This window comes from Phoenix dactylifera, chromosome 7, assembly GCF_051530095.1.
Source record: "Phoenix dactylifera cultivar Ajwa chromosome 7, Ajwa_hap1_PhDact_Kaust_v1.1, whole genome shotgun sequence".
In the NCBI taxonomy this organism is placed as follows: domain Eukaryota; kingdom Viridiplantae; phylum Streptophyta; class Magnoliopsida; order Arecales; family Arecaceae; genus Phoenix; species Phoenix dactylifera.
Genome location: NC_143196.1, coordinates 30297149 through 30320032, shown reverse-complemented (window position 1 = coordinate 30320032; position 22884 = coordinate 30297149). Strand labels below are relative to the sequence as shown.

At 38.8% G+C, this 22884-nt stretch overlaps 3 protein-coding genes across 8 annotated transcripts; 1 reads left to right on the top strand and 2 right to left on the bottom strand.

The window, feature by feature from the left end:
- Window positions 1-2614: 2614 nt before the first annotated feature.
- On the top strand, window positions 2615-7433 carry LOC103703073 (malate dehydrogenase, chloroplastic). 3 transcript variants are annotated; one of them, XM_008785774.6, is made up of 2 exons: window positions 2615-2727; window positions 5736-7433. In XM_008785774.6, the coding sequence occupies exon 2, from the start codon at window positions 5774-5776 to the stop codon at window positions 7010-7012; it is 1239 nt and encodes a 412-aa protein (XP_008783996.3). In that variant the 5' UTR covers window positions 2615-2727; window positions 5736-5773; the 3' UTR covers window positions 7013-7433. The 3 variants fall into 3 exon arrangements, with proteins under 3 accessions (XP_008783996.3, XP_088557727.2, XP_026658888.3); XM_088701601.2 differs by having other exon boundaries at window positions 2689-2727; window positions 5375-7433; XM_026803087.4 differs by lacking the exon at window positions 2615-2727 and adding an exon at window positions 2950-3264.
- Window positions 7434-10840: 3407 nt separating this feature from the next.
- On the bottom strand, window positions 10841-13681 carry LOC103703064 (extracellular ribonuclease LE-like). Its single transcript, XM_008785763.6, has 3 exons — window positions 13506-13681; window positions 12685-12840; window positions 10841-11405 (listed from the first exon to the last, which is right to left on the bottom strand). Exons 1-3 carry the CDS (start codon window positions 13605-13607, stop codon window positions 10983-10985), a joined length of 681 nt encoding a protein of 226 aa, XP_008783985.1. The 5' UTR covers window positions 13608-13681; the 3' UTR covers window positions 10841-10982.
- Window positions 13682-16885: 3204 nt separating this feature from the next.
- On the bottom strand, window positions 16886-21827 carry LOC103705268 (Pentatricopeptide repeat (PPR) superfamily protein). 4 transcript variants are annotated; one of them, XM_089924427.1, is made up of 3 exons: window positions 19145-21827; window positions 17406-17829; window positions 16886-17318 (listed from the first exon to the last, which is right to left on the bottom strand). In XM_089924427.1, the coding sequence occupies exon 1, from the start codon at window positions 21419-21421 to the stop codon at window positions 19496-19498; it is 1926 nt and encodes a 641-aa protein (XP_089780553.1). In that variant the 5' UTR covers window positions 21422-21827; the 3' UTR covers window positions 16886-17318; window positions 17406-17829; window positions 19145-19495. The 4 variants fall into 4 exon arrangements, with proteins under 4 accessions (XP_089780553.1, XP_008787150.5, XP_038983162.3 ...); XM_008788928.6 differs by having other exon boundaries at window positions 16886-17829; XM_039127234.3 differs by having other exon boundaries at window positions 16886-17829; window positions 19251-21827.
- Window positions 21828-22884: the final 1057 nt, after the last annotated feature.

The following is a 22884-nucleotide window of genomic DNA, read 5'->3' as shown; positions in this document are numbered from 1 at the left end:
TTGTTCCTTGAATGATAACATGAATGGCGATCATTGAAATGTTATTTACAACAATGATGCATGGAAGTACTCAGGTCATAAGCCATGACATGAAATTAAGAAGATATGACTGCTCATATCATGGCATAATTGAATTTGGGATCCAATCTGTATTGATATGTCATGTCCTAGAGATGAGCCATTCCTATGAGAGCTCCATTCTATGTGCATAATGAAAGCACCGAAAATCATAGACATTTTGACCACAAAAAAAATCATTGACATTGATAATAGCGAAGTGGACCCTCTCTATGTATTAGCCACATATGATGGCAGATCAGTTGAGTTCTGCTTTAACTGGGCTTTGATATTAGCCCACACGACGATGGTTGTGAAGTGACAAACCGGGCCAAAGCCTTGAAACATTTGGGCTTTCCCCAACCCAATGGTCGCCTGAGCTCGGCCTTTTTTCCACACTATCAAGATTAGTGTGGCCCATCATCTCTTGTGGGCCGTGGTCTCTTATATCGCAGACTACCTGAACTACAACCATATATTAAACACATCTTCTTTTTTTTTTTTTTAAGCGGACGATTTATACCTGATGAGTACGAACATATCCAATAAAATTAGAAAACAAAATATTTCGAAGTGCCCGATGTAGCTTTTCATTTTCAGCCTATAAGGTACTATCTGCATGGCTGGCCATATAAGCGACCACTCAGTCCGCAGCTTCATTAACTTAACTTGCTTTAAAAATAAAAAGGATCCATTCTTGTGGACTGTGACAGGACGCACCACGCGTGACATCTAACAAGTCCATTCATCCCCAATGGGTTTCCTTGGCCTGCGCATAATTATAAAATATGCCTTGCGTGGTCAACTAATCTATTTGGTAGCTCAGAACTAATCAGTGTTAATTAAATGTAATGTTGTCTGCATGGGGATTGATGGCTGATGGTTTGCTTGAGAAGTCGCCTCTTGGAGAGAGCATAAGCCGCGACAGAGTTCTTGACTAGATTGTTTTAATTAGCATAGAATACTAGACTAAGTTTTCATTTAGCATAAGCACCCTATAAATTATGTAGTGCTTCAAGTAACTTCCGTAATTTCTCACTTAGCTAGACACATAGGTGCTAATAGAGCCTCAATCGAAACCTAATGGTCTCCTACTAATTGGATAAACTAAAACATTTCAATTTGCAAGGAGCAAAGCAGCTGCATTATCTCTAGCATGCAGATATATTCATAGTAAGACGTGCGCTAATCAAAAAGTCATAAAGCTTTTGTTCTAAGAGCCAAAGATGCTTGTGAAATGGGATCGGGTCGTATCTTTCGCGTAAAAGAATGATTGATCTTTTTTCATGGCATTAACTCCAGATCCCATTGCACGGTCCAATGATTGACGTCGTGAAGCAGGATGAATCGTTCTTTTGCACGAAAGCTGCAATCCAAACTTAAGTGCAACTCATGGAACACTCATGGACGATAGCCACCAAGCTAATTAGACTTTCTCCTCATTTCCTTTATCATATTTGGTTTTTTGAATATGGAAAAGTAGTTTAGTATGTGATTGCTAACTACGGAACACTAATAAGAGTGAAAAAAGTTAGTAGGATGAGCTATTTCTTTCTCTTCTACTCTACATCTATCCCATCTTGGGGGCCAATTCCTATTAGAATTGGACCTCCTTTCCTTGCTCAAGTGGCAAGGGATGATACCATGCAAGCATTTGATAATCATTTAATTAATTCTATATTTTTTTTTCATATGTATGCAAAATTAAATAGATATGTATTAGGTATTCAATACACAGACGCACACTAGACATTAAGTAAATATGTACCATGCACTTTAAAAATGTGTGTTGCTCATGCTATACTTACCTCTAGGAGTAAAACTATTTAGGAATCTCTTCTTAATAATTAAGTGAATACATATGTGGAAAAATATGATTTTTTCAGATGAAAAATTGAGTGGAGTGATTTAGCAATTTTTTTCTAAATTATGATTTTTTTATAACTTTATGTCACTAATTATGGAAGTACCAGCCTAACAGTAAATAACTTTATTTGCTAATTAGCTGATTAAAGGTTGGATGCACAGAGTTAAATCCATTTTAGAATGGTTAATTATTCATTATTCAAACACAACCTTGATATAAACTTTTTTAGAAAAATAAAAATTATTTCTCTTGTAAAATTACTAATTAAGTTTATTTTTAACTCAAATTTTAGGTGGGACTGGGACACTAAGTGGTGCTATTTAGTAATTCTTTTTCCCCTAATTATGATGAGGTTTGAACCGACAACAAAAGCAATTACCGAAAAGAAAATGCAGAACAAAAATAATTTCACACGTGCTGGTGAACAAAGTGTCTGCACGTGGGGCCCAGAAAGAAAAGAACAAGCGCTAAGTCACCTTCAGGCTTCGGGGATCCCTCGTCGCCGTCCGATTCGAAGAAAGGTTGTGGGCCCCACTTCATAGCGCTCACGTCATCTCCGCCGTCGATTCAATAGAGGAGGAAAGGAAACCAACGGCGAACTTGGGTCTGGCGAGTTGGACTCTGGTGCAGTGGGGGCCACCGCGAAAGTGAAGAGGGTGCAAAAAGGGTACCTTTTTTGTCGGTGTACGACGAGATTTTCTTACGGACCAAACGGTAGGCCTCCTATAAAAGAGAGCGGAGCCGCCTGCATTGGTCCTCGCCACCCTCGTCCTTTCCGTCCACAGAGAGCTCGGTCTCGTTAGGTATTAATCTCCTTTGTTCTTTCACCTGAATTTAGTTTTAATTTCTTGTGTTTTGATGAAATTGGATTTGTGAATTTTGTTTTAATTCCTTTTGTGTAGATGAAAGCGGATGCCTTGTTTTTTTTTTTTTTTCCTTTTTTTTCTTTTCATGTAGCTGTTAGTCTGTTACTTTTTTCGCTTTTCAATCTTTTTTAGAGTGGGAGTTAATGGATTTGTGGTTCTGGTCTTAGATTTTGATTAGATATTGGAATCTTTAATGTCGGAACTCGTTTGTAGTTGGGTTTCTTGATGGTAGCTTGGACAGGGATTCGGTGTTCCTGGGGAGGGTTTTGTGAATTCTGATGATTTAGTGCCTGAGCTGTAAGATCTTATATTTTGAGGATTTTCTTGGCACGGAAAGTTGGTTTTTTGTTGGTCTTTCTCCTGGATTTGTACAGCTGTCGATCTGGATTTGGCTAATTGAGCAGGGTGGGATGATATGTTTTTTTGAACGTTGAGAACAGAAGCAGGGGCTGGAGGAAACAGAAGGTCGGCTGGGTATGATATGGTTTTTGTGTAGAATGTATTATTTTTTTCTAAGAAGTTTCTAGATGGTTTCAGGGGTTTGATTGTTTGAGTTGGTGTAGTATCAGAGACTCAGAACTACATCTTGAGAAAAATAAATTTTGTTTTTTCAACTGCTTACTTAGCCTGATATGAGATGTCCATATTTTTGTTTTTTATTAGTGGTTTAGTTATTATAGATTGGGAAGACTAATTAGGTACAGAAGTATTATATTTCACATGACACAATAGTGGGCCCTTAGTTGGCATTTTTCTTGATCTGAAGCTGAAAGCATATGTGCATCGTAAATCTATGACGGAATTTCTATTTGAGGATATGGATCTTGACCTTTTAGGATCAACGTTCACTTACGGAGTCTGGTTCCATTTAATCTTGTTTTTAGCTTTATATTTCGTAACACTTGTAGATTTTCATGGATATTTGGTGCAGTTTTATCTGATTTCATTTTCTCCCTTTCCTTCTGGGAGATTCTATCTTCAGTTTCTGTAGAGACGCAATGTTCTTTACGCAAAGCTGAATGTTTCATTCTACTCTATATAAAAATATGTTATGTTGTCCAAATTTTTGCTGAAGAAGCCCTAGTTTTCTGTCATGGGAGCTAGAAACTTAAACTATGTTATCGTGCTTTTTTTTTTTTTTGTGACTTGTATTTCACTGCTTTTGACATGCACTTTCCCTGTTTCATCACTGAACTGAAGTTTCTGTCATAGTTGAAAGATAGCAAGGAGGGATCTAAACGATTAATTAAAGAGTTATAAATTCTAAATGCTATATGTAACTCTTGTTTCTGTATTTTAAATTCCTGGTTAGTTTTAATTAATGATTTTTAATATTTGCTTCATTCTCTCCTTTTCTTTAGGCTTCAAAAAGAATATTTTATAAATTATACATATGCATGTGCACGCATGCTCGTGTTTGCATGCAAGCGCGTGCATGCGTGTGTGCATGCCTTTAGGTTGATCTATGTTTGTGAGTCAATAAACTGAGAAATGGAAGATGTTTCTATGTTGTGCATGTGTGTTATAATCCTTCCCTCTTTAAATGCTATTGGAATTTGCAAAAAACTTTTAAACAATACTGCTATACGTAGTTTGTATGCTTGATTTAGGTCTCTGAACGTGTAATTGTGTTTGAAATTAAAGACCTATTGTTACTGTTGTTGCTGCGAGAACTTAAGTTTCTTATGTGTTGCTTCACATCCATAAACAGAAATGCTAATAGAAAGTTTATTCACTTGACATACATGGACAATCTTCTTGAATAAGACAATTTATTTCTAATATAATTGCATCTAAATGTGGCCAGCAGGACCTTCTGTCTGTTGCATCCCTCTTTGCATGCCCAGGGAAAGATTCCGGGTTTGAACATGGAAAGTGGCATTTTTTCTTTTTTTTTTTAAAAAAAGGCACTCAAATATGAACATAGAAAGCTTATTTCACTTTGTTAATTAGCTGAGAGTGTTAAAGCCTTTGGTCTAAATGTGCATTTATTTAGCATAGGTCTTAGTTAATGTGACGCAAAGTTGAAAGGATATTAATTATGTTTGATCAATTCGAATGAAACTTAGACTAGCTGCTTGGTTTTGGTTCCCATGAAAAGTTCTCCATCATTTGGACATCACTGGCTTAGGGATATGACACTTAGAGCCTACCTTTTTCACTGAGAATATTCTCCTTTATTGCTAGATGGCTGTTGTTTGCTACATAGTTTTGGAAATCTTCTCAAATTTCCCCCAAAATGATTTTATAGATTCTGAAAGTAAAATCAGCAATGTTGCATCTCTTCAAAAAAAAGGGTGACTTCAAGATCTACTAGAAAATGATATTCAAATTTTATCGGCTACTTTTTGCTGGAACAACATTTGGTAGACAATATTTTGTTTAGCATAATTTACCATATGTTTTGGCAATATTTATCTTCCAAGGAATATAATTAATTTTTAATGCAGAAAAGAAGGCTTTTCTTTCTGTTACCTCTGAAATTAACTTTTTTTCTTCCTCTTTGTTCTGTTCTTATTATCAAAGTTTCATACTTTTTTATGGTTTCTCAGCAAGTCTGATGTTTTGTATCTCTCTCTGTTAGATGACACTACCATTTGAAAATTGGCTGCAATTGTTAAACTGGACTCCATAATCTGATGTTAATCAACACACTGAGTTCCATATTCTGAATTTATTGGGACCACAATTATATGTGAAAAAAGCCAGATATGCAGAACGAGCATTCTCAGACCCTTATTATGCATTTGAGGGCTGCTTCCCAACTTAAGCAACCAGTTTTCTGGCACAACTTGCTAAAGCCTAACAAACAATGTTGTGCAGTTTTAATTATCATCACTTCTTGAATAAGATGGAAACACTAGGTGCTGCTTGAGGATTTACTTGCAAGCTTTTGAAACTTACTCTAAGCTTTGTCCAACCCTGATCTTTGTTTTAAATGCCAGGCCTTCAAGTTCTTGAGCATATTAAATTTTATCCTAAGATGGCATCAGCAGCAATCACAACCATGTCCATCAGTTTGGTATATGCTCAGACTGGTTTGGGAGCAAAATCCAAGCCCGTAGGCTTGAATTTTAGTAGCCCAAAATCCTTTAAAAGTTTTAGTGGTCTGAAAGCAGCATCGTCAATTGAAATTGAATCAGAGACATCCTTTCTGGGCAAGGAAAGCAATGCTGCACTCCAGGCTTCTTTTGTTCCAAATATCAAACCAAGACAGAGGTTCCCAAATCAACTCCAGCCCCGAGCATCAACTTATAAGGTGGCTATCCTTGGGGCTGCTGGTGGGATTGGTCAACCCTTAGCACTTCTTATCAAGATGTCTCCACTGGTCTCAGATTTGCATCTCTATGATATTGCAAACGTGAAAGGGGTTGCTGCTGATCTCAGCCATTGCAATACTCCCTCCCAGGTTCTTGATTTCACAGGACCATCAGAACTTGCCAATTGTTTGAAAGGAATGGATGTGGTTGTCATCCCTGCAGGTGTTCCAAGGAAGCCAGGCATGACCCGTGATGATCTATTCAACATAAATGCCAACATTGTGAAGACATTGGTTGAGGCTGTTGCAGACAATTGTCCGGATGCTTTCATCCACATCATCAGCAACCCTGTCAACTCTACTGTCCCAATAGCTGTGGAGGTTCTCAAGCAGAAGGGTGTCTATGATCCAAAGAAGCTTTTCGGTGTTACGACTCTAGATGTTGTTAGAGCTAACACATTTGTTGCAGAAAAGAAGAACCTCAAGCTCATTGATGTGGATGTTCCAGTTGTTGGGGGACATGCTGGCATTACTATCTTGCCATTATTGTCAAAGACGAGACCATCGGTGACCTTCACAGATGCTGAAGTTGAAGAGCTAACTGTGAGAATACAGAATGGTGGGACAGAGGTTGTGGAGGCAAAAGCTGGTGCTGGATCTGCTACCCTGTCCATGGCCTATGCAGCAGCCAGATTTGTTGAGTCATCTCTTCGAGCATTGGATGGAGATGGAGATGTCTATGAGTGCTGTTTTGTTCAGTCCGAGCTAACTGAACTGCCTTTCTTTGCATCAAGAGTTAAGCTTGGGAAGAAAGGCGTGGAAGCTGTGTTATCTGCAGATCTGCAGGGGCTGACGGAGTATGAGGCAAAAGCACTGGAAGCCTTAAAGCCAGAGTTGAAGGCCAGCATTGAGAAGGGTGTGGCATTTGTGCAGAAACAGGCAGCGGAAGCTGCATCTGTCTGAGGCTTTCTACTTTTTCTTCCCCCCAAACAGTCATAGAAAGGAGTAAAGATAGAGCCATTTTCAAGTGCTTTCAGTTTTGCGGCATAGAACATTTTCTTGTTTCCATTCTGGAGAAATGCTCTTGATGACATGTAGGAGATTGCTGGGTTTGAAGGATGTTACTGAAGAGAGAGTACATTACTGATATGTTAGGGCATGTTATCATGGTTACATGGAAATCTCTTTCGGTATTACCATGCAACTGATTTTGTTTTCTTGTTGTCTGGTTGCTTCAATGTTGTAGTCTCAATGTTGTTCGACTTAAAGAAATTCATTAGCAATTCAGTGGTCAGAAAGGGACATATATCTTGACAATAATTTATCATTTGCAAGCAGCAAAATGCATTATAGCATGGAATATTTTGCTATAAGTGACTCAAAACTCTTTGTTCTATTTTCCGTTATTTGGTGCCATTTTTGTTATTCGGTTCTTCATCGCTTGCTGTTGGGTCATAAGTTCTGTAAGAATACCATTTGAACTTGGGTTTAGACCTGATGAGGAACATGTTAACTACGAATATTTTCGACAATTAAAGGTGCATCTCTTGTTAGTTTGAAAGTCTCAAATAAAACAAAATTTTATCTACTGGCAATGCCTGTTTGTATGCATAATAGCAATTGTAACAATAAGCATGCCAAACATAAGTTTCCATATTGGTGAAGAGCTGTGATGGACAGCTTAAGATAATGACTTTTCTCTTATTTCCCTTGAATTTGTTTCTAATGCTTTCTGTTTGTGACTTTGTTGATTTAGGCTTCCATGCGGTTTTGACTCTTTTCCTGAATGTGTAGTATGCTTGAAAAATGGGAAAGATGAGAGCTTCTTTTGACATCACAATGTTTCCTGTAAATTACGTTCACCCTATCAAAGGCTTCTTATGAATTTCTTATCCAAGGCATCCAAATATTCGTAAATGTGGTGCTGCATCGGTATTTTTTTTCTTAGTTCGATATATATCAGAAGTATGTACTTGCAACTTGGCATATGGTCAATATAAATCTCAACATAGGGGGCCATTTCATGCAAATTCTTCGATAACTGAATTAAGGTTTTCTGGAAGATATTTTCCCCTGCATGCATTAATTAAAGGCAACCATGAAGATGTCAATGCGAAAAACATATTTGCTCCTTTCATTTCAACCAGTTCTTACATGATCTTAAAATTGCCACTAGAGAGGAGATAAAAGTATACTTGTTTCAGCATCCAACATTCGTCGGTAGGTCTGAAATGTAGTAGTTCTCCAATTCTTTCTTCTTTTCTGCCAAAGATCACAACGACCCTACTGGGAATTTGTGTGGTGAGATTGAAGAAAAGGACCTTTTCGGACTCAGCATTTGTCGGCAAGAAATGAATTAATGGTGGTTACCAGTGGGAAGAATTGCCTTCCAATCGACGGCAACTACAGAAAAAGAGATGCAACAGAACTTTAAGCAACCATATCTCTTTTGATTGCAGGGAAGGACCACCAGAGAACTTCAATGTGAAAACACTCATAGATACGTAGCGGTCCCACTTCATACAATGATGTCTCCTTTGATTGCATGCTTTCTCCATTCATCATTTCTGCACACAAAGTCTTATTCAAGTAAGACACGAATGCATTGCCCTAAGAAAACTCTCAACATCCTTTTTCTAGTGTTGCATTTTCTTGATTGATTCTATAAGAGTTAACATTTTTTTTTTCATAACCATTTTATAGAACCTGTACGTGGCTCCATATCATCAAGAACCTTACTCTCTGTCTGATATGAGCAGTGCACCGAAATAACATGAGCAACTACTTTTAGCACCTATACGGCTATACCTGGGAAGGCACCTAAAAAAATTGTTGCCCATCTTAGAAGATTTCTGCCCAGAAAGCCATGGAGTCATCCATCAAGTTATACATGACCGATCACTCTTACTATGATGCAAGAAACTTTATATGTCTTCTAAAGAAATCTACGGTGAGCGGTGCTCTTTACATTAACATGGCAGGCATGAAGGAGACGAAGTCATAATCAGTGTGGCAATTCGGCAAACATCTAGCAAGCGTACTGAAACATAAAATAGAGAACTAGTCACACGGCGCCAAGTTGCAGCATAAAAATTTCAAGTAGGGAAAAACTCTTGTTAGAGAATCCTTATTCCTTGTTTTTTGGTGTTTTTTTTCAAGGTGGGGTAGAAATCCAACCAAAATTAGAGCATGAAATTTGATGATTGAATTAGGTGTAACAACCCAGGATCTCACTCAAAAAAGCCAGCCATAAAGTATTATTCGGATTTTTTGGTCTTATATAAGTACTTAAGATCTACCCAATGCATAGTCGGTGTGGGACTAAACACGCACCCCTATGTGAAATCCTTAACAAATTAAAAGTTCAAACCCATTTAAATTTAATCACAAGTACCACGATCGGCCTATAGTCAATCCCAATGGGTCTATGCTGCAGTGCCCATAGTTCATATAGGTCATCATCGAGTCTAATCTGGTACCATTTATAACAATTCAAGATCTCATCCAAAAAAACTAGGCAGAAGATATTATTTTAATTTTTTGATCCTATATAAGTACCTAAAATCTATATGATATAAAATTAAATATATGTTTGCATGGATCCTCACACTAGGTCATTAGTGCTAACACCCACCAATTTTATCAACTAAGCCAATTCACACCCTCATTGAATTTTCAATTTTAAAATTTAAATTTAAAATTTTCTCTCACCATGACCTGTAAGTACGAAAAGATAATACATGACACACAATGCTTACCTCAAGATGATTCATACAGTATGAGTCTGGACCACTGTGGATGAGAATTACGATAGATTGGATTCCAATAAAATCTAGCTAATCCATATGAGACCTAAATTACATGTGTTAAACTTCAATCTAAATCGATAGTTAAATTTAATTTGAGCCCTACACCCATACCCAATAGTAGAGCAGAACATGGTTAGGCATTGATCGAATTTAGATAGTTATCAAGCATTGGGGGAGCCTGTATTTTGCAAAAGAGTGAGGTTAAGGAAAAGCCAGGCATGTTCTACAATAAATCAAGCTTTGCTTCCCCTCTTCGCACACTCAAGCAGTTTGCACAAGTTGTCTCAACAAAGGCAGTAACTGGAACATTCAAACTTGTCAGTAACATGGGACTTGGTGAAGCAAGATGTTTTCCAAGATTGCTTACATTAGCTAATTTTTTTTTGATTTCCTTCACTTCACATGCTGGTTGCACTGTCTTATATTTTCCAGCTAAAACCTTCTGTTGCAAACTTCATCAGCACACCCTCAGCATCATAAGCAGTGTCTCTGCGTTGCTTGAAGCCTACTCCTCATGCCTCCACCTTGAGTTCCTTGGAATCAAATCATATCCTATGCTCTCCCACACAAGTCCAGACTGTAACCTATAGCTTGGGAGTGCGAAATTGCTGGCTTCCTTGGAAACAAAGCTGATGACCGCATGCTGGGACCGCTTCGCACATGTACATAACGTGAGGTTTTCATACAAGAGGCTATTATTTGGTTTTACGCATTAAGAATTGTTACACCCATAGCCTCTCATTTCCACTCTTCCAAAACCAGTGTAACTCCCACAGTTTAGAGCTCGTGATTCTTTTTTCTTTCAAAGCTCGTTTCCTCCCTATCTCAAACACTTCCAAAGTCGTATACTACTACTCTTTTATAAAGTGTATTTCTGAAATTTCAACAATACAGTCATAGGCTCGATGATGATTTGATCATTTAGTTACTCTGTTAAGACATTCTCTTCATGTTAGTCTGAACAAAACAAAGAAAAAATCTCCTTAAAATTAGCGCCATGTTTTCACTATATTCACCAAAAAAAAAAATGTTCATTTATCGTTATTAACAAAAGCAGCTGCTCTTATTCCCTGCGTTGATACAGAACAAAGCAAGGCAAAGTACTGAACAATCAAGCTAGCATCTCAGAATGTAGGGAACTCAATCCGGGAAGAACACTTGCTCCTAGGATACACAGGGCACTCAATGAGATCCCTTGCATTAGTGTCCACACATAGGTAAATCTGATATAATTGGCTGTTGCTTGATTCATCCACATTGCACTCTACTCCGGGGGTGAAACCAGTTGCATCCCTGATGGCCCCAGTGATGCTATCCACACTGTAGAATCCACCATCTGGCTCAATTCCTGCGCCTCGCAAGATTCCAAGGAGGTCCGCTCGCTTCTTGAGGTTAAGAGCTGCTTGGAAGTATGAGTGCTGATCGAGGATGGACTCGGAGCAGGTGCCGTGCTTCTCCCATTCGTGCTCCCAGAAATCCGAGCCATCACCACTTGGGCATGCCAAGGTTGGCCATTTTGCTTGCATTGTAGGTATCAGGTCCCTGATCTGCATGGTATGAGAAGTTTATCAATTCTACCGGACATGAGCATGAAATAAGTTGCATCTCTACGAGGACTAATTCATATTCCATGAAATAAGATTGATGAACTATATATTTCTCATCACATTCTTCTTTCTTATTTGTTTGATCGCTTCATATTTGGGCTCTGCTGTCTTTATTCTGCATCCAATTAATCTGTATTGGTTACTCTAGGATTGATAAACTGTTTCTCTTCTTATCCATTGGGTGTTCCGACCTTAAAATATGAAAAAGTCTTTCCATATACGAGGATGGGACTGCATACATCCGATTCTTCTCGGACCTAGCAATGATAGAAATCTTGTACATGAGAACTTTTTTTCCCTAAAATTTGAGCTTTTAGATAAATTATTGATTTTTTCCCTAAGCAGCACTATTCAACCATGGAACTTAACCTAGATTGTAGAGATTGATTAGTATAGCTTTGGACTAGTTTATGTCAGTCAGCTGCTGCGTCAACTTCTTTTTCTCCCGAGCAGGGGTGTGTCAACTTTTTTCTGAATGTCAAGTCAATGTCAAAAGAGATGTCCCTCAGGCATTCCCCAGTGAGAATTTTTCAGAAAGCAGATCACGTATTTTGCACGTATATTTGAGATGATTTTTTTAATATGTTCCAAAACTCCCTGGGGAAAAACATTGTGCGGATTATAAACGCATATGAGCAACTGCTTGCTGAGTAACCTGACGAGCGCAACCTTCAATTTTTTAATACTTTGAACATTTCAATATTTTAGATGATACCTTCAACCACTCTTAGACTGTTTAATAGAATATTCAGAGTATATCTCGAGTATATTTCTCTGTTTAACCAATCTCACCATGCTTTGCTTTTTAATACTGTACATCTCTCCATTTTCATTAATTAACTAAGGCACAATTAATGAAAGCACTAGAGAGATTCTTTTTCTTGCTTTTGGAGAAAGAGTAGCCATAAACATATTGGATGTCTTTTCTCAGATCAGATTGAGCCAATGGACAGAAAAAAACAAGCAAATTATACGATCACGATGGTATCAAAGACGAAATAAAACAAAGTTAAATACAAGGAACGGAAGAACTAAGATAAAGAAAGAGAAGGGACTTGTGATTTCCTTCAAGAAGAAATAATTAACAACCGTCACTCAAAAACTTGAAATATAAAATGAAATACTTTACTCATCATCAGCTTTTCCACGAATTAGTTCTATCACCATTCAAGAGAAATAATATAACAACAATAAGGAGAAGAAGAATTCAGATAAGTACCTTAGATCTATCGTAAGGGCTGTCGGGGTCGCAGTTGGATGGGTAAGAGCCATCCTTGTTGTTGGGCCAAAGACCATGGATTCCGAAGTCGGCGGCTGGCTTTCCAGTCTTGGGATAGCAACAGCTTCTCCTGGTGTCGCAGTATGATCCCGGCCACTAGCACAATACACGAACCAAACAGCAAAATTAGCATCCAAAAGAAAACCCTCCTATAGTTAGCACCTAAGTCAATAAGAAAACATGTCTTAAAAAAAAAAGTATGGACTTGCGATCATCAAAGTCTATTGCTTGAAGCAATGAAAATAAGAGAAAATGTCTCTACTTTCTTCTTCACTTCTCTTGCAACTTATAAGATATCAAAAAAATATGGTTCTTTTAATCAAAGTGGAGTTCTTTGGCCATTCTTCTACAAAATAATTTGGAAAGCAGCAGTGCCTTAAAAATTTAAAAGTATTCATGTGGTTGGCATTGAAAATAAATTTACATACAGGGGAAGTTTTGGCCAAAAAAAAGGCTGAGCAAGAACAACTGGGGCTAACTCTGAAACTATATCACATCTTTTAATCAAATGCCATTTGCAAAAAGTCTATGGTTTATCCTGAAAACTCAGCTCTAGATAAGGAGCTGGCCAAGAGTTATTAGAGACAAATGAGAACTAGGAAAATTCTTAGAAGTGGATGGGATCAGTTTTCCACAGCAATTAGCTGGCACATCAAAAAAAAAAAGAAAAAAAAAAAGAAAAAAAGAGCTGGCCCAGTTTGTTTAGTAACACATAGATATAGAACTATGTGATAGAGGAGGGAGGAGAAGAAGATAGTAACCTGCTGAACAAAGTAGAAGAAATCAAAATCTCGAGCAGTGGAAACAGCTGCCGAGAGATGCAGAAGAAGAAGGACAAGGAATAATGGTGATGGGCACTTCATTGTAGGTTATTGGCTCGTTCTCGTGTTTGATTGGCGTGATTTAAGTCAAGGTTGGTTGAGGGGTTCCTCATCAGCGTTGCCCATATTTATAGCCAATGTTTTGGGGTCTCGTATGAGGAGGATATGATGAGGCATATTCCATTTCCACACGTCACTCTTTGAGCGGAGAGCAGAATCTAAGGCGTAAAACCGAAAGAGGGAAAATATTAAGAAAAAATAGAAAAAAGGGAAGCCATGTGAGACAAGTGTCAGACATCATGGCCGTCACGCAACCATCATATTGCGTGATAAACGTTCACATTGCCGGCTTTCGTTCATTGGATGAGCATTTTTTTGATCTTTAATTTTTGGGTTTGCTCGCAATGAAGTAGGTGCTGCAGCGCTGTCATGGGCGACAACAATGTTTATAGTGATTAATATAGAGAGTATTCCAAATGCCATAGGGGACTGATCGCAATGGACCAAGTCATGAGCAAAAAAGCTTGCATGCATTTGGCACATCATTTCTGTTGAAATATAAGAACGAGAGAAAAGAAAATTATATTTCTATTTGTCTATTACAATGTATAGAAGCAGCTTTTATATAGACTAAGTTTAGCACAATCAATTACAGTCCTAATCAATCATATGATTCTAACAATTCCCATCAAAAAGCTTTGGGTGGAAGGCTGCATTTTGTCTACAGCGAGGCAAATTGATGCTGCTAACTAGATGACCTCCTTTGTAGCAGTTCAGATAAAATAATTGGACTGATGAGGCTTAGTTGCCAAGAGTCTAGAGAGATATTTTATTTTCTGATTTTTTTGGACCGCTGCACCAAAAATTCTTTCAAATTTTTTTGTAGATTTTATTTTTTAATTTACATGAATGCATTTTCACTAAATTAATTTAATAAATAAATAACTCTGACTATTAAATTGAGGAGAAAATTTGACTTGTAAACCTGAACCTGTCCTTTGTTTCCTGGACTTGCTTTTCCTTTCAGTTTGGAGTCCGCGTTGGGTCCGCTATGAAGTAGAAAAATTGTTTGCTTTGAAGCATTGAATATAACAATGCAACTAGAACTCTTGTTGCTTCTCTCCTCGTCACTTTGATTGCAAGAAATGGAGGGACTTTTTGATCAGCCCTTTCTCAAAATGGAGAAAAAGAAGCATAACTTTCGGTGCTTATCGGAGATTGTTCGGAGATACTTCTTTTGAGACATAATTGATTTTTCCTTTACTCTCCAATGCCAATACGCTGTGATCTTTTCCAAGCATGTATCTTAAGGTAGGTTTATCAATAGAGTAAACAACTTCGTTGCTGCTGGTATTCTACTTGATAAGGGTTTGACCAGTGAGTAGACTAGTTAAGTTTCCCCGGCTTCCTTGTGTATGTAAGCTACTATTTATTAAGATAAAGATGTTGTTAACTTAGAAAAAAATTGTTATTTAAATTTATTTCTATTCAATATCAACATCAATCAACTTGATAGAGTTTTCATTAATTGAAATGTAAGCAATATTTTTGTAGCAGAATGTTAGTTTATTAGTTGATTATACACTTAGCTGATGATTTTTTTGGATTTTTGGAGTTATGAGATTCTGAATATTTTAAATTTTAGATTTAGAAGCTTCATATTGTGTTTTATATGAGATGCATTTTTATATAGATTGTTTATAGTTAGTTTCGTGTTATTGTGGACTAGCAATGGCTGTGTCATGTTCTGAATTTTGAGCATGATATGTTCTCTAATGCATTAGCTTATTCACAAAGCGAGAGGAAAGACCGGCAGCATCACGATTTCGCATTCATAAACCAATCACATACTTTTTTGGGACTTCTTAGTCTTGTTCACCTTAATCTTTAATACGGACACCTGAAAAAAATATTAGAAAACCATGTCATAATCCAACTCCTCTGAGCAAAGAAGAAGAACGAAGCCGATTGAACGTTACGGAGTTGCAACTTATCAATGTTGATATTTCTCGTATTTGGATCTGGCGTTTAGTGAATCAAATATTTCTTTTTTAATTTAAATGTCACGGATCCGTTGGTTTAATATACTAAGATCTATTTCAAGCTTGGACTGTAACGCCGCATGATTAGTGAACGTTTTGCCACTGTGATGGGACAGGGGAGAGCCCAGTAACACCAGCCCTTAATATCATCACCTGCGACACCTTTTTTTTTTTTTTTTTGTTAACACTGGCCTCCATTTATGCGTTAATCAGTTGTCCACGTCGACCAAAATCTTAAGTGGTCTGTCGGCAACTCGGCACCCAGCTGCCTCCCATGGCAGTAAGTGCTTAGCCATTGGAAAACAAGTCCTGAGGAGCTTACCGGCGCTTAAAATCCACAAGCAATAAGCAACAAGCCAAAGGTATATATAGAGAGAGTGAGATCTTCTCTGCAACTTGGATAGGTTGGCTTTCATTGAAGTCTAATCCTAACTATCCAACCTTGGATTAGATTTTTCTCCGAGCCAACCCTAGTCCATTTTCAGATTGACCAAGGTTCCCTGGAGTTTAACTACATTGAATCAGGCTAGTCAGGTTTGAATTGTATAGGTATTTTAAGTTCAGAGAAATATTTGTTATATTAGTACCATGTTGGACGCAATCTTATTTGTGCCCACTTAATGTAATTTTATAACTTAATGGGATTTAAGATATAGTTATATGGGAATACAAGTATTGCATGCAAAACAAATGGATGAAATTTATTTATTAGATCAGGTCTGGTTGGCTGGGTGGTTAGCCTCTGGTAGAATTTCCATTCATCAAGTTGAATTTCCATTCAAGGTAGAATTTATGGGCACCATCACAAGGCTTGTACCCAAAGGCGGTAAGAAATGAAAGATGCTACGTGGCCTAACTCTATTACAAAATCTTCCTTTTACAGCAGGAATGACATGGCGAGTTTCCACTTGCCATGGGCCCATCTTTGGACATGGTGTTCAGAAACTTATCCACCACCCCAAAATCCATCAAAGCCACAAATGAAGTGCACAAGTCATCATAATAGCATTTTATCACAGTTAAAAAAAGCCAGAAATTATAAATCAATGGGACGATACAACTCGACCCATGTGCATTCAGCTGACGATAAGATCAATCCTTTTTTTGTGATACAGATCATCCTTTTTTTGTGATAAGATGGGAACTTGGTTTTTATTTCTTCGATCACTGATAAGAACTAATAATCCAACCAAGTTTCAGTTAAATTAATCATTTTTAAAACATTCCGCAATCTCCCAAACTTTCCATTCTCACAAAATATAGGCCTCAAACTGTCCATTTCTTTCTTGAGAAGAATCAAAATGTCCATTCATGGCATCCTCAAAAGCATCTAGCCTCATGCTCTTATTTTGGCCAAATGGATTAATGAATTTCATCTAGTGCTTTGAACAGAGATAACAATGGAAGACATAGATGAAAGAACATCTTAGCCTCCAAAAATCTACAAGGTAGGACAACACAACTGCTCAGGTTATTTAAGCTAACCTCCACAGACCATCCAGACCTATCAGACTGTCAGAGCCCAACTGATCTTGTAGAATAGAAGCAGCCCCAGTCCAAGACTCCAATCTCCACTTTGTGGCTTAGATTAGAATTCAGATCTGCTTTGGAATCTGAGAATCAATATGTCACTGGCCGTCTCTCACAACAGCCCATATTCCCATCTGCAAGTCTCAGGAGATCTCAAAAGAGAACAGCATCAAAACTTCTCCTAGAGGAGAGTTTTAAATCAGAGAACACATGTAGATGTCAACATGAAAAGAAGGAAGCTACTAAGATCTGCTGGCCTGGGACTTACAGGTACTGGGTTCTCTGCAGCTCAGCCAACAAAAGCTGAGCCAGAAAGCCCTCAAGGGTCGACTTCCAGCAGGATGTCTACTCGAGATTCCTGGAGTACCTGAATGTAGGAACAATGAAGAAGGTGGACCTGTTTGAGAATGGCACTGTTGTCATCGCCGAGACATCCAAACCCAGCACTGAATAAAATTCAAAGAGTCAAAGTGCAGTTGCCCGGACTGCCCCAGAATTTGCTGAGGAAACTAAAAGAAAAGGATGTGGATTTTGCTCCTCATCCTGTGGAACCCAATGTAGTATTTGCAATCCTCAATTTTTTGGTGAATTGGGGATTCCCTCTGCTCTTACTTCGGTCGTTGTTTCTGAGAATTTCATCAGTGAATACTCCGGGAGGCCCCAACTTGCCTTTTGGCCTGGGAAGGTAATATCTGCATATACAAGTAATACTTAAAAAATAAGAAGAAAGCTTCTGAAGATTAAATGTCTTCTTGATGCTCTCTAACATAACTTCACTGGTAAAATTTAGCTCCTTTACCTCACATCTGCAGTCATAGATGGTGTTTGCATGCGTAGCCACTAGAATATTTAACTGAATTAGATATCTATAGTCTATAAGTAGGCATATTATTTTCTTACAAAAAGGCCTATTGTACATTTATTGATAATTTGAATGTTGAACAGGTTTAGAACCAAGTTTCAGATGGAACCGAACAAAGGAATCACATTTGATCAAGCGCTACAAAGCAGTGATGTAGTGTTGAGAATGCTAGCTAGGAATTCAATCTCTGAAAAACTCACAGAAGATATTGACAAGTCAGTAAAAGCAATAATTGACAACTATTACAAAATCGCAAAGACTCACATATGGAATAATTGAGCAGCTATTGGACAGTTGGTTGAGGTGTTGCTAGAAAAGGAAACTCTCACAGGAGATGAATTCAGAACAATTTTGTCTGAGTTCATCAACGTTGAGGTGGGCAAAAGTGATAGGCAAACTATTACAGATCTGATTGCAGCTTGAGTCACCCAAATTATTCATGCTGCAGTTCCTCATGACAGAAGTGCAAATACAAGGTCTATGTAAAGGTTAAAGATTTTGCATGTGTACAAAATTTACCATCTATAAGCACATCACTATGTATTGATCCAGAGTTTTTTTTTTTTTTTTTGCAGATTAAATAGATTTCATATTGCAAAATATTTTTGTTCTGTGAAATTTTAATCATATTGGGGTGCTTTTCTTCGATGGCAAATAGACTGGTGAGATATGATAACATTGGAATAAGTCTCTTGCTCCAATGTGATTTTGGTGGTTAACCATGAAACTTAATAAATAGTGTAGTCAGTTGAATTTAAAATAAGATCTGCACCAATATGCTTCATATACAATATCTTATAAATATATGTATTTTTTTTACCTATTATAAGCAGCACAAGAAATAAGACCCACCAACAAGATTTCTCCAAGGACAATCATGTGCAAAGGGGATTCAAAATTACAGATTTCTACATCAGATAATTTACTTATTTCACAAGACAAATAAAACATATGTTAATTGGGGATTTTTGTACTTTATTGGTTTCCTACTCTAGAGTGCAACATAAATGAAAGGAGATACTCTGTTTTTAGACAAAATTCAAGTAGATATTCAGAGTTTAGAAGCTAGCATATGAAGAATTTTAAGGTATAATTTAGAGCAGAAAAATCATGGATAGCATTGTGTGCATGTTCATGGATTTAACCTTGGTTAGTCATTCAAAGAATTCATTCCTCGCAAGATTTTCAGACCAATCCAATGGAAGTCCAAGAAAGTGAGGGTGACAGAATAATTTTGAATCTGATGTAGACCTTGGCACCTTCTTCCTGGAAGCAACCAATGAATGTGTGAACGTATAGCAGACAATATCTTCATTAATCTGCCAAAAGTCAACAAAGCACTGCCTTGTATCGGTTGAAATTCATATATAGTGAGCTTGGAATCAAGGTTGCAACATCCAGAAACCAAGCTTTATTTCTTGAATGCATCAGCATCCTCCTTCCATGGTCGTGCTTATACATGGACCAATTTTCCTGCACATTAACCCACCAATGCCCTACCAGTAATCATTACATGAACAGCAACCTTCTTTGAAATGGTGGAATCGACTTCGGTCTCTTATGATTACCAGCCGATTATAGACACTGGATAACACTTTTGCAAAAGTATGGCAATCAACACAAATGCGAAGGTTCTTTGCAATTCTAATCGTTCTACCTGGAGGAGTAGCAAGAATACCAAAAGCAATGGCCAGCTTTTCACTATGAAAACAAAGTGCACTCTCCTTCTCCTCCATATCCATATCATGCAACTCAGATGCCATATTTGCGACATAACCAGCAATCTTTAGCTGCCGCCCTATCTCATCAAGCTTCTCATAAATCTCCGCCTTCTGTGGGTGTGAATTATCATCAACAACAAACTCATGAACCTCTCCATTCAATTCTATCGTGCTGCATCCTGGAGTCGTTTGAATTCCCTTCTCCTTCATCAACCTCCTCGTTTCCACTACCTTCTCCCAATTCCCCACAGATGCATATATATTCAGTAACAAAACATAATCTCCAGCTTGTTGTGCTTTTAACTCAATCAGGTGCCCAATTACTCGTTCTCCAAGGTCAACATGACCATGAATTCTACAAGCTCCAAGGAGAGTCCTCCAGATTGTGGCATCTGGCTGAACCTTCATCTCTTTTACTATAAACTCATACGCCTGATCAAGCAATCCAGCACGGCCCAAAAGGTCAATCATGCATCCATAGTGACACACATTAGGGACTAGTCGATACTTAAACCTCATCATATCGAAAAATCTAAATCCTTCGTCAACCAACCCACTATGACTACAAGCTGAAAGTACACCTGTGAACGTCTGATCATCCGGAGCAATGTCCACTCTCGTCATCTCTCTAAAAGCTTCAATTGCATACCTACCATAACCATTCATTGCCAAACCAGAAATCATTGCACTCCAACTAATCACATTCTTATGCGGTGTATCACAAAACACTCTATAAGCCTTATCTACACACCCACACCTTGAGTACATTGCTACAAGGGAATTCCTTATATTCAGAGCACCACCAAAACCACGTTCCTCAGCATACTTATGTATCATCTCCCCAAAATCAAGCGCACCCAAGTGTGCGCATGCCTGAAGCAGAAGCAAGCAGGTGACATCATCCGGTTCCAACCCATACTCTGGTCCCCGCATCACATCAAACAAACGCAACGCATCTTTGGTCCGGTGATTACGACAATAGCAAGAAATCAACACATTCCATGCAACTATATCTCGCTCGGGCATTTCATCGAACACGCGACGCGCATCATCGGCGTCCCCGCACTCCACGTAGAGTCCCATCAATGTAGTCAGCAAAAGCGAATCAGATTGGTGCCCATCTTGCAGGACCCTCGCATGCATCTGTTTTCCACCAGACAAGTAAGAAATCCTGGTGCATGACTTGAGAGCAAAGGAAGAGGTGAAGGTATTCGGAGAAATGCCGAGTTTTCGCATGCGGTTATACAAGTGGAGGGCCTCCTCCGGGGTGCTATCCTGGGAGTAGGATCTTAGCATGGTGTTATAGTGAAAGACGGTGGGTTTGGGTATTTGTTCGAAGACGCGACGGGAATAATTGATATCACCGAGGGGGGAGAGGGCGGCACGAGATAAGAAGGCGGTGGTGATGGACGGGTTGTCGACGAGGGAAGAGCGGAGGAGGCGAGCGTGGATTTGGAGGAGATGGGTCTTGGTGGAGCACGATGTTATGAGAGGAATGCAGGTGGTCGCGAAGGTGGAGAGGAAGGTATTTGGTTGGAATCGGGGTGGGGGCGAGGGGTTTCGGAGTTGGTGGAGGAGGAGATGAGGCAGATGGAGAGAGGGGGAGCAGGGAAAGAGGAGAGGGAGCGGAGGATGGATTTGGTGGTGGCGGAGAGGAGGGAGAGGGGAAGTAGAATGGAGCAGGAGACGAGCCAAAACCATGGAGAGAGATTTTCGTCCAGCCTCGCACTAGTTATGATGCTACTGAAGAGGCTTCACATAAGATCGGCAACGCAACCTGCCGACTTTGGTTTAGAAGGATAAGCGACGGCCGTTGTGGGGGAGGCGGAGGAGCCGGCGAGGAACCAAGGGATTTGTGGCGGTGAGCTCCCACTGCCGGCGACGGCGGGAGGAGGAGCACAGGAGAGAGGGTACGAAGATGAGAGCGAAGGAGGGGCGACAAAGCCGCGCTCCACGACCACCGGCGGACTAAAGTGTCAGCGGTGGCCGCCGACCACTTGAGGACCATCGGACCAGATGGATATCTTCTTGAACGCCAACCATCTGATCTTGATCGAGCGACGGTGAATGGTCCTCACAAAAGCCTGGCTGCTTCTTCATCGGCTCGCGGGTACGCAAAAATTATATGTGATCTCACGCATAACCAATCTATGCGAAGTCTACATTAGAACATGCTCATAAATTTTCTATGCCGCAGTCTTCCCGCATCGAAATTATGATGCGGACGTACGAAGCAACACAATAAACTTTCTATGCGGAACTTCTACGCATAGACATTACTATACCGACAACACCTATGATTTGCATATATTGTATATGCGGCCGAAGGTTCGCATAGAAAAATTAATATGTGGACAATAAGGGTAAGCGCATAACATTACTATGAGGAGCAAACACACAGAGAAATTAATATGCTACATTAGGGTAAGTGAGTATAAAAATTTTGTGCAGTCATATCCGCCTAGATATTATATGCAGACAAATCAAAAAATCGCATAAAATGTCTATAAGTTTAAAAGTCGCATAAAACTTTTTATGCGGCCATAAAGAAAGCAACAAATCCAGGCGCATAAAAGTCATACATGGACGCAATCCATAAAGAAACACATATACGGACTTATGGGAGTAACGCATAACATTACTATGAGGTGTAAATCCACATAGCAATTACTATGCGAACTAAACAAGTGAGTCGCATAAAATATCTATAAGGAAGAACGTCCATGTAGACATTGTATGCGGAATTCATGTGTTACCTAAAATATCTATGCATTATAATGTCACATACAGATTGATATGCGGACATCATTGAGCACCAGAGAGCGCGCCCATAACATTTATACGCAGACGCAATTCGCGCAGAAATTAACATGCGGAGTTCAGTCTATGTGCGCATAAAGTAGCTATGAGTACATTATCTGCATAGAGGTATATGCGAACTATGGTGAGGTGCGCATAAAATTTCTGTAAGGTCTAACATCCTTATAAATATTATATGCGGACGTCTCGGTAAGTGCCTAAAATATCTATATGGATAAGGGAAATCCGCATAGAATTTGTTAGGAGGACATATGGGTGCACGACATAAAATCTCTCTATGGAAGTAAATTTCTTTATGAGGATACCTAGTTCCGGAAATTCCACAGGCTTTGGAAGGGGTCGGC

Coding starts and splice junctions, on each gene's coding strand:
- LOC103703073 (XM_088701601.2), top strand. CDS start 5,729: ATGCCAGGCCTTCAAGTTCTTGAGCATATTAAATTTTATCCTAAGATG.
- LOC103703064 (XM_008785763.6), bottom strand. CDS start 13,607: ATGAAGTGCCCATCACCATTATTCCTTGTCCTTCTTCTTCTGCATCTC. Junction 12,841..13,505: donor TCTTCTACTTTGTTCAGCAG/GTTACTATCTTC, acceptor GTATTGTGCTAG/TGGCCGGGATCATACTGCGA. Junction 11,406..12,684: donor GCCCTTACGATAGATCTAAG/GTACTTATCTGA, acceptor CATACCATGCAG/ATCAGGGACCTGATACCTAC.
- LOC103705268 (XM_008788928.6), bottom strand. CDS start 21,421: ATGGTTTTGGCTCGTCTCCTGCTCCATTCTACTTCCCCTCTCCCTCCT.